Genomic DNA, 12708 nt, shown 5'->3' with positions numbered 1-12708 from the left:
ACGCTTTTGCCTCTACAGCCTTCACAGGAAGTGCGCGGAGACAGAACTTCCGGTTGTGCGGTAAACATGGCGGCGCTGTGCAGGGTCGTGTCGGGGCTCCGGTATCGGGTCCGGCTCTCCCCCCGGTTCCTCCGGAACTCCTTCAGCTCGGACTCGGGCCCCGCCGAGAGCCCGATCTCCGGGTTCTCCGCCGCCTTCGACCACCAGGAGGTGCTCCGGCGGGAGACACAGAGCAACGCGGCCGGGCCGAAGGCCTCCTCTTTGGATCCGGAGCTCAGCTTCGCTGCGCTGCTTCGTCGGTCCCCGCTGATCCAGATGGGCCCAGCCAAGGACGCGGTGGTGGTGGGCAGGGTGTTCCGGGTGGTCCGCGACGACCTCTACATCGACTTCGGTGGGAAGTTCCACTGCGTGTGTCAGCGGCCGGCCGGGGCCGACGGCCTGCAGCCGGGCTCCAGGGTCCGTCTGCGGCTGCAGGACATGGAGCTCACCGCCCGCTTCCTGGGAGCCAGCACCGACACCACGCTGCTGGAGGCCCAGGCAGTGCTGCTGGGCCCGCTGGACGGACGGGAGCACCAGATCCGGGACTGAGGCTGGAACGAGGTGGACTGTGGCCCACGGGTGGAGGACTCTGGTTGTTCGTGTGCGCACCGAGGCTCAGCAGGGCCCGAAACAAGGACTGAATTAAACAGATTTTCTTATCACGTGACGTTTGACTGTGCTGAATGACCCCTGACCCCGGTCACGTGACATTGCTGGAGCTGATGGCTGCTGTCACTGTTCGTTATCATCAACACTGAAACTAACCAATCACGGAACTGTGATGTCATAACATGCAGTGTGTTTGTAAAAGTCTGTCATGGAAAAATCATTGCAGCTGTTTTCTTTATGTCTGCAATAAATAAATGTGTGATCGACGTTCAGCTCACTCCTCTCGGTTTCACACAGCTGCAATACTGAGGTGAGATGGCAGGTTAAAGGTCAGCTGATAAAGCTTCAGGTCGGGGAAGAGCAGCATCAGCAGCTCCTCACACAGGAAACGAGGCGAAGCTCAGAGAAACAGACACAACGATGCTGATCAATTACTTTATTTTTCTCCCAGCATCCATTCAACAGCTGGAAGACCCGTGATTATAGAAACTACTACCTGCACAGGTGTGCTACAATACCTGTGTGTGTGAGATCATGCAGGATATGAATAAGGCTGCAGAGTACTCTGATTAATATCTTTCTGCTGCATGCTTTACTGTAGCAGTACTGCAGTAGTATAGTAGTAGTACTGCAGTGTAGTTCAGTGCAGTAGAGCTGTGATGGACTGGTTCTTCCTGGAGGAGGCGCTCTGACGCTCAGGTGACTCAGCCGCACATGCTCATACAGAGCCACTGAGGAGAGAAGACACATTGACAGTCTGTGAGATTAAAGTTTGATGTGACAGATTATTTACTTTTATTTTTGTGTAATAATCACATTTATATTCATATTCATGTCCTAAATCCTCGTGACTCGCAGGAAGGAGGCGGGGGTCATTTTTCAAAGGTTTGTGCTTTAATGTGAGCGAGTGAGAATTACGCTCTGGCACAGAGGCTCAGACAAATCGTGAACCGTAAATCATCGGCTTACAAGAGATCTGACTGAGTCAAAGCATCCTTTATGCACGGCTCCTCAAGCAATGAAAAGATCGGTCCACAGTAATCTGGTTTACGCAGCAGAATAAATTTGTTATTATAAAAACAATAAATAAAATGTAGACTGGAGGCAGGAGGTGCACTTAAACACCTTTCTGCGCCTCCTGGTTCCCAAACAGCCGGAGGCGACCCTAACGTTTCCTGTAAAATGATCCACAAACATAGACTGTACGCTGAAGATGGAAGATAGTCCACATATGGAATAACAGGTCCATAAATACGAAAACAGTATTTACACAGAAAAATGATGCAAAACATGATTCTCATCACAGGCCTGACGGACACTGATGCTTACAGGCAACATATCAAAGACCTGCTTCCGCTCATATGAAACTAACATGGGTCTGATACTCGAGCGCGTCTAAGCTCAGTGTTTGTGGAGCTCAGAGACGGTTTACCTCGATGAGGTTCATCTCCACGGTGCCCGTCCCGTCTGTGTCCAGGTGCTGGAAGGTTCCTGACAAACACACACGGAGCAGCTCAGGACAAATAAAATGTTAAAAGGTTTATTGTGCATGTTCTCGCGGTCACATGATCAACCTACGGAACATGGCCTCCAGTTTGACGAGGCAGCAGGTGAAGTTGTCAAAGTCGATGATCTCGTTGTCGGCGTATCGAGCCACCAGCATCTGATGCAGCTTGTTGTTCAGTTTGAAGCCTGCGGACGCGACAGATCTCAGGTCAGTTTAATGCAACAGAGCACGCTCAGTAACAATGCAATACTCAGTTACCGCCATTTTCCAGCGCCAGACGCATCTCATAGGAATTCATGCAGCCAGATTTATCCAGATCGAACTCTCTGAAGATTCCCTGAAAACATGAAACCAAACTCGTCATCGCAGGACTCGATCGGATCGATCGGATCGATCAGCAATCGGATTGAAGATTTTGTTACCCAAACATTTAAAACCCACAAAACCAGGACCTGATGGACCAGCACCGATAATCAATCGCTCAGACTTGGGGCCACTTCTTAAACTAATCAGACTGGAAGAAAAAGAGGAAAGCGATCGAAGGGACACGCGACTCGGTGCTCCGTCTCATGACAGATAAAGTTTTTATGTTTGAAATGAACTCGATATCTTTCACCTGTGAGCTTCAGGTGTTCACACTCACCAGCCACTTCCTGATCTTGTTCCAGAGGATCTGAAACTCCAGCAGCCCGAGGCGAGCGCTGCCATCTTTCTGAGATCGAGTCAAGGCCAACACGTCTTATTTCAGACATCAGTCATCAAACTTTACCTGTCCAACGTGCTGAGCGGCGAGGATACGTCCATGAGGCTGACCATGGCTCTGCAGGACTCCGTGCTGAAGCCGTCAGTCTGCAGGTCTCTGTCTGCAAACCAGACCAGATCACAACCACATCAGAGCCAACCTCTCTGACCAATCAGAAGCCTCCATCTGATTGAGGAAGACTCACGTTTGGACACGACTCTGTTGAGGATGGTCCTGAGCTCCCGCACTGAGATCTCCATGTCCTACAGGGAGGAAACAGGAAGTGAACGTCCTCGCTGTTTCTGCACGTTCAGTCCAAGAACGTTTTAATTCATGAACTCACGTCTCCAGACAGCTGAGCGAACATGGACCTGAAGGAGTCGTCGATGTCGCTCTCTGACACTTCCTCCTGCAGAGAAGAGCAGGAAGGTCAAAGGCCAAAGACACAAAGTCATAAAGCAGCCAGTTTGGTTTGTTTACCTCTTCATCAAAGTTCGCCACCACGCCGTCGTCCATCTCCCTGCAGAGTCACAGACTGTCACTGAGAGGTCTTTTATTTTGATAAGTAAAGGTGTCTAGATAGATCATGGTGAACTCACTGGCTCTCAGACTGCTTCTCTGTGAATACCCGCAGGACAAAGTCCGCCTCCTTCGAGGGTTCAAAGGTCGACGGGACAATCAGGTACTCGCCGGGCGGCAGGCGGAACCTGCCGCTCACCTCTCGCAGGTTGATGAAGGTCTCTGAGCGAGCGCAAGAGGACTGACGCAGGAAGAAGTCCTTCTTCATGTGAACGCTGGGACAGCCTCGGTGCTGGGGGACAGACCAACGCCGCCACCGTTAGCGAGTTAAAACAAAAACGGAAAAGTGAAACGGACCGGAGCGACTCACCTGTTGAGGAATCTGTGAACGAGAACAGAGGAAACGTCACCAACAGCAGAAATACAGCGTGATAACAACATCACCTTTCTGACCTCTGACCTCATAGATGGCAAAGCCAATGGTGTGCATGTCCTGGCCTTGGTGGCGGTAGCGGCGGCGGTCTTTTTGCATCAGCGCCACCAAGAAGCTGCAGGCGGCTTCTTCATCTTCGGGATCATCGTCCTCCTCTAGCAGGGAAATTTTATACTGAGGGTTGATCCAGAAGGTGTCTGCAGGAGAGCATCACGAGTATGTAGTTATAACCAAGGCGCACACAGGTGTCAGGTGTAGCGCGGGCTCTACGCTGGGTCCTCCGCTTCTCTCTTTAGACGCTTAGATCAGGACAGAAGTTCGGCTGAGCCCCTGAAGATCATCATGTAGCATCTGCTTATCAGTGATCAACACGCCGAGCAGCGCTGTTGGTTTGAGAAACTCTAAAATCCAGATTATAAAGATGCACAAAAACTTTCATGCTGATTGGGGACTCAGTAAAAATCTGATGGACTGACTTAAACTGTGTCGGGTCCAGGCCCGCTCACTAACACACCACCCTGAAGGTACGCCAACAGTCAGAGCCACCTGGGCTCACCTGCACTAACTAATTGTTAACCTTTCCTCGCCATCGGACCATGGTCCGGAGACTGGGACGAGAGGGGTAGATGTCCTCCTTTGGGGTCAACCCCCTTCACTTTTCGCAGAGTAGTGAGGCAGGCAGAAATTATCTGAGACACCAGGAATACTGAAGAGACGAGGCTTCAATGGTAAATGGCCTGTACTTGTATAGCGCTTTACGAGTCCCTAAGGACCCCAAAGCGCTTTACATATCCAGTCATCCACCCGTTCACACACACATCCACACACTGGTGATGGAGCTACATTGTAGCCACAGCCACCCTGGGGCGCACTGACAGAGGCGAGGCTGCCGGACACTGGCGCCACCGGGCCCTCTGACCACCACCAGTAGGCAACGGGTGAAGTGCCTTGCCCAAGGACACAACGACCGAGACTGTCCGACTGCTCGAACCGGCAACCTTCTGATTACAAGGCGAACTCCCAACTCGAGCCATGATCAATGAGGGTACTGCTCCTTTTAATACACACTGCAAAGGCTGCAGCCCGTTAGACCGTCTCTATCAACTCCAAAACCTTCTTCATTCTGCTCTGCCGTCAGGTGCTGCGCCTACACGCATGCTCACATGTTACATAGACTCTTCACACCCCCGTCACACACAAGCCAGACAATCCCTGCGACATACTCAGACCTCTTTTTCACCAACGTGGTGCCGAGCCTCGGAGAACCAGTCTGCATTTCCTCAGCTTTGAGAACCAACTATGATACAGGATTACAGGTTGTCTGGCTGGGTCTGCCAATCACTGGTAGCCCCTCCCACAGTCACTGACATCAGAGGTCCTGACTTGGTGGGCGTGCGTCGAACTGGTTCTAGTTTGAGCACGGCACCATGTTTGTATAAAAGAGGTGTATCTGCCCCTCCCTCCTCACTCGGGTGGTTCCTGCAGCCCCCGGCGGTGCTCCCTCTCCTCCAGCTGCCCTCGTACGTGGCGGTGTTCCAGAAGCTGGTGGAGTCCTGGCTCAGAGCGTCTGGAGTCAGATTGCAGATCTCCAGCCGGGAGAACTGACGCAGGAACTCCTGGAATGACATCCTGCACAGCGACAGTCGTTTGAACATCTTCGTCCTTTAAAGACACCACAGTCATCATCACAGAGCAAACATACCAGAACTCCCCGTCCTCCATCTTACACAGCATCTCGTCCTTCTCGGCCGAGTCGATGGCGTTCCACTCCGAGGAGCTGAAACACCAACAAACGTTAAACTCTCCGTGCTCTCCTCCTCCCACTTAGAGTCTGACAAGCTGCAGCACTCACTTATCGCTCCATGCTCCGGTCCACTCCACCTGACCCCAGGGGTTCCTGATCCGGATCAGCAGCTCGCGCTGGCGCCGGTACTCCACCTACAGGAGGACAAACACCTGAGATCAAATGAGGAAATCTAAAACTGAGCGGTTCACCTGAGAAACAATGGTCAATGCTAATTTTATTGTCCCCAATGGGAAACTGATTTGCAAAGTGCAGCAGGCAGCAGGCATGAAGGACACTCGATGTCTCTTGGTCTAAAACTGATTCAATAAAACGTTATAAAAAAGGGTCATCATTTTGGGCGCCGGTTTGGCTCGCTGGGATGAGTGGGCAACCGGCCCGGGTTCGAATCCGACCCGTGGTCCTTTGCCCTCTCTCTGCTTTCTGTCACTCTTCACTGTATCTATCAGATAGAGCCCAAAAATGAATGAAATGCCTGTTAGCCTGTGTACTACAACAGCCATTAGTGTGTAATATAGTAAAGAACCAGCTGACACACTGAGCTTTGTTAGTTAAAACATCTAAAATCCAACCAACAAGATTAAAATCCAGTTTAAACTGGAAGTCGATCAGCTGCGAGATGTGGCTGATTGTATAAAAACTGAAGAAAAGTCAGTAAAAAGGAGCCGAGCGTGAGCTTCGGCCCCATCCAGGAAACGTAATAGAGCGACCACATCAACGCCCTGCAACAAGCTGCAGAATCTACTTCCTACTTTTCACAGGATTTCATCCCTAGAGCTGTCAAAGCGACCGGCCTACAATCATTTCGTGATCTGGAGCCGTCTGCTGCTGAAGAGATCGACTCAAACACACTTTGGATTGATTTGAGCTTTTTTTGGAAATCCACCAACACATTTAGTCCTTGAACTCCAAAACGCCCAAACCATCCTAACTGCCCCCTGAGGATAAATAAAGTCATTCTGATTCTGACCATGAAGCCAGTCACGTGTTACTGAACCTTCTGACAAATGAAAGAAATAAATTAAATATTCATTTTGCATGACTTTAATTTGGATCCTTGTTATTACAGCCAACGTTTCACCGTTTGTTCCTTAGACAGTGACGTGGTGAAAAATCACACTCTGGTGTTATTCAAACGTAGGGAGGTGAGCTGACATGACTCTCAGGTAACAGTTTGTTACTTTTACCTCGCAGCTGAGCTCACCTGTCTGAGGCCTGTCACAGAGTAGGCGTGGCCTTTGACAAGCTTCTTAAAGGTGACCGCCTCCATGTCGAGGCTGTTGGTGATCTGAAGACAGAAGTTCGTTTGATCAGTGTGGACAAACGCTCCGTTTTCACATCATCACATATAATTACACCTGAAAAACCTGTGACATCACTTCCTGAAACAGAAACAAGCGCCTGCACTGATTTGCTGAAAGTCTGCGGGACATTTTGTGTGTTTGACTCCAAGGAGACGTAACTGACGTCGATGGAGCAGCCGAGCAGCGAGCCTCTTTCTAGCGCTTTACTGATGATGCGATGAAGATCTTTGGGTGCCTTCTTCAGCTCGTACATCTCTGACACGCCTCCCGTAAAGTCCTCGAAGCCCTCAGTGGTGCTGCCGCCGGACAGCGCCTCGTATGACCCGTTCAACCTGAGAAACAACAAGAGACACGCAGTAAACACAAAGTTCACCCGCAGATGCCGTGCTGGATCGCGTTGAAACCGGCGAGGCTGGAGATCGGCACCTGAAACCACAAACAAACACCTACAAACATGAACACCTGTTTGTAGGTGGGCGGGTCTTACTTGGCGTAGGCCTTCTCCAGCAGAGCGCTCCAGAACTCAGTGCCTTCAGCCGAGTGGACGAACAGCAGCTCGCCATCTTTGACTGGCAGCCGGTCGTCGATCACCACGTCCACCCACTGCCCAAACTGCCAGAACTGCAGAGCAAGAAGGAGAATCAGTCACCTGTGACAGGTGTGTCCTCATCCAGCATCAACCACCAGCCGCACTCAAACCATGTCCACAAAGCACGTTTTACAGGTGAATGAGCGTGGCCTCGGTGCAGAAAGTCTCACCTGGAAGTGGAAGATGCCGGCGTATTGGTGGCTGAAGCTCTGACCGTGAGGAACAACGCGATGCAGCAGCTGCTCGTTCAGCGTCAGCGAGCCAATCGCAGCCAGCAGCCAGCAGTCACCTGCAGGAGCACGCACAGGTGAGACAGGTGCACACCTGAGCCTCTTTTACAAGTTACTTCAGCCTGAATGAAGTGAAGCTGCAGCCTCTGCTTATTCTTTTTAATCTGATCTGATTGGACAAACCTGAATGGAGAGGCAGCGCCCTCTGCAGGCGGTCTGTGGTTACATCACCATATTCAGGTAAAGAGCTGCTGGGAGCGCTGAGCTCACATCAGATCAGCATGACTCTGGACGATGATGATGATGATGAGTTTGGGAAGTGTTTGTCGACATTCTTCTGACGGTCTCTCGGGACTCTAATGCTAAGCTAAATCCTAACAGTACATTAAGCTGCTAATGGTTCCGGCTAATGGACGGGCGTCCAGTGTTCACAGATCAATACAGGTCAGAGTGCTGCTTTCAAGTACATCCCGTAACATCAAACTCTACTTCAGGAAATATGTTCATCACATTCTTCGTGTTCACCTGGTTTACACCTGGAAACAGGTGAAGCTTAGACAATATTTTAAGCTCTTAATTAAAAGGTTAAGGGTTAAACCAAATAAACAACCCCTTCGCTCATCTTATTTTTTCAAGGCTTGGATGGAGACTGGGCCTGAGCGAGTCCACAACGAGCGAGAGAAAGACACCTCAGAGCCGACCACAGGTGGCACACCTGCCTGTGTTTCAGGAAGGTCTGACTGGATGATCGACCCCGACCTCAGAGATCAGTAAGAGTGATTCTTAGCTTCAGTCCATTGAATCGGAATCATCGTTGACATTCACGTTATGTTTGAATGCGGCGTGTTTCAGGATGTTTGTCTGGCTTAAATCAGAGCTTTTAGGTGTTCTGCTGGTGGACACACACACACACACACACACACACACACACACACACACACACACACACACACACACACACACACACACACACACAGTAGAGGCAGGTGAGACCGAAGCTGAGCGCCTGGTTGTTGAGTGATGAAGACGGCCTGTTAACCGCTGCTGCCCCGGCATTAGTGGAGCAGGGTAACCATGGTAACTAAAACTAAAAACATGGGGAATTCTGAAATAAATAAATTCGCGCGGAGCTGGAATTGCCAAAAGTTTTGACTTTAGACAAAAACATTAGAACTGAACCAAAATGGATCCACACAGGGACGAGTTACAGCTGGTAAGCAGTGGTCACATGACAGGAAGTAAACAAACTCAAAACTGAAGTAAAGACTGAGGATCGCCAGAGCCAGGCTCGTAGCCCTGCAAGTGTTTCTGGTATTTTGTCCACTTCCTGTTTATCTCTGTGAGTTGCTTTTAGGGATCAATAAGCAGCGCAGTGGAACGTTAATGCTGATTGTTTTTGTTATTGATCCATTATTACTGTTTAGTTGTCACTCAGTCTGAGTCCCCTGTTATTATAAAGTGCTTCTCTGCCTCCAGCAGGCGGAGCCAAAGCATCGAAAATAACCCTGAGCTCCTCCCACCAGCGGCCAGGGGTGGAGGGTTCATACCGATCATTCCTGTCCAGTTCAACACACACACACACACACACACAGTGAGTCAGCTGGGTGGAGTCCTGTGTGTGAGAGACACACAGAGACCAGTCTGTTGACTCATACACACATGCTGGTGTTGCCTGTTTGTGAGGACCTGGTTTACTTCCTGTTTTCACAGATGCAGAGTTATGATGGCCTCAGCTGACCGAAGAGACAGAGGAGTGTAACACAACTCTTAACTGTATGTATGTATATGATCAGCTGGATCAATCAGCCTGGAGTTCATTGATCGAACCACCAGCACGTTTACATGAAAGAGGCGGAGCCTGAATCACATGACTGCCGAAGTGCTGCATGTGCTGAATAACGTTTGTTCAAAGCAGAAACACAGTTTCAGGATGACTGGCTTGTTAATGAACAACAAACCACACATGCACAGGTCAGTGTGGTTAACCAACCAGCATCGAGAACCACCTAAACAAGAGGCCCACAAGGTTCTGCGGTGCTAAACAGTTTCCTGGAGTTCAGGAGAAGGTACTGGAGGAACAGGAAGTGCAGGTTTCTGTGTGTGGTTCTAAGAATCACACACCTGATTTACTGGAAAGTTCCAACCGCCGACTCACACTGCATACCAGACCGGTTGAGCCTGTTCCAGTGCAAACTGGGAGCTCTGACAATGAAAATAAGGATGTTTGCATATAAGCGTCTCTGTGACGGCGTCAAAGCAAACAAAAAGTGCTAATCTGAGCTGGCGGGTCAGGACAGAGTCAGCAGCTGATTTTGGGTTTGATGCGGAGTTTTTATTCCAGCGCTGATACTAAAGTTCATTCAGCCACAGCTACATATAACCGCTCGATAACTGCACCAATTATTGCACCAATAACTACCTGATAACTGCCTCCATGACTGTCGGAAAGCTTCTCTGACAACTTCTTAATAACCGCCAGATAAGTAGCAGTATGTTAAACCTGGACAGATAACCTGTGAGAGGTCACATGACTTACCCAGAGCGCCCTGACAGATGTCGGTCCTGGTGGCTCCGCCCACAATGAACTGAGGGTTTCGTGTCAGTTCCTGGAACAGCCAATCAGATGCAGGTATGAGAGTGTGTGTGTGTGTGTGTGTGTGTGTGTGTGGAGGCTCACCGTCGGCCTCTTCCACTCCACTCCTCTGGTTTTGGCCGTGAACGGGGCGAGCTCCTTGAAGCCGAGCGAGCCGGGTTCTGCGGGGAACATCGGGTCCTCAAACAGGGTCCTGTTCTGCAGGCAGTCCTGCCTCAGGGCCTCGAAATCCTGGTTCAGGTAGCGCACGGCCTGCTGGACCGAACCCAGACCCGCAGCTCGGGCCCGGTCCATCTGGATCCGCTCAGACACGCCTGTAAACATCCTGAGCCAGAACACATCAGAACTTTGAGCAGCCAATCAGAGCAGAGGAAAGCAGGTTTGTACCGGAGTCTGTCTGGCAGGCTCACGGCTGATAGGAAGTAAAACTGATGCTGAATTTTTCTACTGACCCTGTAAACAAACCCCAGGTGACCTTCATCATGTAAACACTTCTGTTTCCCTCTCCTACAGTTTGAAGATGGCCCCGCCCCTCCCTGAGCCTGGTTCTGCTGGAGGTTTCTTCCTGTTAAAAGGGAGTTTTTCCTTCCCACTGTCGCCAAAGTGCTTGCTCATATGACTGTTGGGTTTTTTTCTCTGTATTATTGTCTTTATCTTACAGTACAAAGTACTTAGAGGCGACTGATCACGTATAAATAAAACATATGAAACTGACTCGACTGAACTGAAGCTTCACAGCAGGAGCCCTCAGGCAGGACCATCAGCACACCTGCTCTTGTTTCAGACAAAAATCAACCAATCAATCAGTACGCTGTGATAGAACACCACAAAAATCATGTAAGGACGACACAGCTCACACAGGTGAGGACACACCTGTGTGAGCTGTGTGAGTTCAAAGAGTTGCGGACTCATCACAGCTGATCGATCAGAGGACCGGATGGTTTGTCTCAACTCAGCTGAGGAACACGTTTTCCCGTCATGCCTTTGGGCTGAGGACTTTCTGCATCAACCCCGTTAATTGTGATCGCGTCATAATATTTCTGCCGTTCGTGACAGGAGCCGTGACGTCATTAACGGTAAACAGCTGATTTTGTTCTTGTTTCTGTCTGAATCTACACGCAGCTTTGGGGCTTCTGATTGGTCCAGCGACGCAATGATGTAATCAGTTTTCTTGAATCAGCGCAAAAACGGAGAAATCAGCTGATCAAACCGGAAACGGAAAAAACATTGGGACCGACAGGGATCGGCTCAGCCCGGTTCGGTCCCAGCTCCAGGCTCACCTGCACCCGTGTGGAGCTCCTCTGTGTCCTGCTCCGGGATGTGGTCTGCACCGGGTCCTGGATGCTGCTGAAGATGCTGAGCTGCAGCACCGCGCCCCGCCCGGCGGGAGGGGCGGGGCTACATCGCCGTGTGCGTGTGTGCGCGCGCGCGTGTCACGTGATCAGTCATTCTAACAGGAAGTGGCTGTGTTTGCACTAGGCTGATGCTTCTCTGAATTATTGATCTGCAGTGATGATGTCACATACATGTGACCCTGCAGGAAGAACACAAGGATCTGAGAAGATCACCAATCACTAATCGATCACTGCTTTTAGCAGCCAATCAGGCTGCAGTATGTGCTGCTTCATGGAGGCCGTGCTGTGGAGCACTTGCTGGGCGCCTCGGGACGTCAGTCTGTTAAGCTTTGCTGTTTTTGTGACACCTGTGCACCAAAGCTTGTATCTGTTTTCATGTTTCAGACCGTCACTGTGACATCATCAGGGAGCTCAAATATTGGTCCAGACACTCCACCTGCTGCCTCTCGTAATGACGTAGACTTTGACCTATGATGAGCTCAGACACTTTCTGACTCGGATGTTTTTGTTGTGGAGCGGGTCACCTGCTCGATCTGTGAGTGTGAGGAGGAGCCGAGTCACCTGCGGCCAGATGTTGACCTCTCACAGCTGCTGATCTAATTATGAAATGAAACTGAGCTCCGGCCTGCGTCAGCCTCAGGAAACACCGCACAAAATGAAATGTTCACGGCAGGCGTCTGTTCAAGAGCAGCTTCACCATTTTCACTGTGAAGCACCGACACACGGGGGCGTGGCCAGTTACAGGTTGATCATTAGTAAAACACGAACACAGTTTCCAGGTTTGGAGAATTTATTGACTTTACATGTCAGTAAGTTAGTGTAGAAACTAAACCATGCATATAAAACAGGAGCGGTGACAGGAAGTGAGGCGGCCAGTAAACGGCGAAGAAGGCGTGGTGCAGTAACCACTGAGGCTGCGGCTCAGATCATGGCGAAGTTTAACCACTGCAAGAAGAAGAAGACATGGTCGTCGTCAGCCTCTGC

General features: G+C 50.4%; 3 protein-coding genes across 6 annotated transcripts in view; 1 reads left to right on the top strand and 2 right to left on the bottom strand.

Annotated features, from left to right (window-relative positions):
• The first annotated feature begins 8 nt into the window (after nt 1–8).
• mrps28 (mitochondrial ribosomal protein S28) lies at nt 9–915 on the top strand. Its single transcript, XM_026169610.2, has one exon. The coding sequence runs from the start codon at nt 67–69 to the stop codon at nt 586–588; it is 522 nt and encodes a 173-aa protein (XP_026025395.1). The 5' UTR covers nt 9–66; the 3' UTR covers nt 589–915.
• Nucleotides 916–1069: 154 nt separating this feature from the next.
• Nucleotides 1070–11741, bottom strand: LOC113023503 (calpain-1 catalytic subunit-like). 4 transcript variants are annotated; one of them, XM_026169565.2, is made up of 22 exons: nt 11650–11741; nt 10454–10694; nt 10313–10382; nt 7717–7835; nt 7445–7578; nt 7121–7289; nt 6858–6941; nt 5702–5787; nt 5552–5626; nt 5318–5478; nt 3877–4046; nt 3787–3798; nt 3497–3708; nt 3378–3417; nt 3241–3306; nt 3103–3160; nt 2954–3018; nt 2799–2867; nt 2414–2492; nt 2227–2340; nt 2081–2139; nt 1070–1379 (listed from the first exon to the last, which is right to left on the bottom strand). In XM_026169565.2, exons 2-22 carry the CDS (start codon nt 10691–10693, stop codon nt 1353–1355), a joined length of 2109 nt encoding a protein of 702 aa, XP_026025350.2. In that variant the 5' UTR covers nt 10694; nt 11650–11741; the 3' UTR covers nt 1070–1352. The 4 variants fall into 4 exon arrangements, 3 of the variants coding, with proteins under 3 accessions (XP_026025350.2, XP_026025349.2, XP_080158371.1); XM_026169564.2 differs by lacking the exon at nt 11650–11741 and adding an exon at nt 10822–10968; XR_003272585.2 differs by lacking the exons at nt 1070–1379; nt 2081–2139; nt 2227–2340; nt 11650–11741 and adding exons at nt 2608–2669; nt 10822–10988 and having other exon boundaries at nt 2417–2492.
• A 755-nt stretch (nt 11742–12496) lies between these two features.
• Nucleotides 12497–12708, bottom strand: part of LOC113023505 (calpain-2 catalytic subunit-like) — a 12357-nt gene continuing 12145 nt past the window's right edge. Inside the window, exon 21 of the mRNA XM_026169566.2 lies at nt 12497–12669. Within this exon, the coding sequence (XP_026025351.1) occupies nt 12646–12669 (24 nt within the window). The 3' untranslated portion in view covers nt 12497–12645. The remainder of the gene's footprint in view (nt 12670–12708) is intronic.

Source organism: Astatotilapia calliptera, chromosome 6 (assembly GCF_964374335.1).
Source record: "Astatotilapia calliptera chromosome 6, fAstCal68.1, whole genome shotgun sequence".
Classification (NCBI taxonomy): Eukaryota; Metazoa; Chordata; class Actinopteri; order Cichliformes; family Cichlidae; genus Astatotilapia; species Astatotilapia calliptera.
This window is presented reverse-complemented; position numbering and strand designations above follow the sequence as displayed.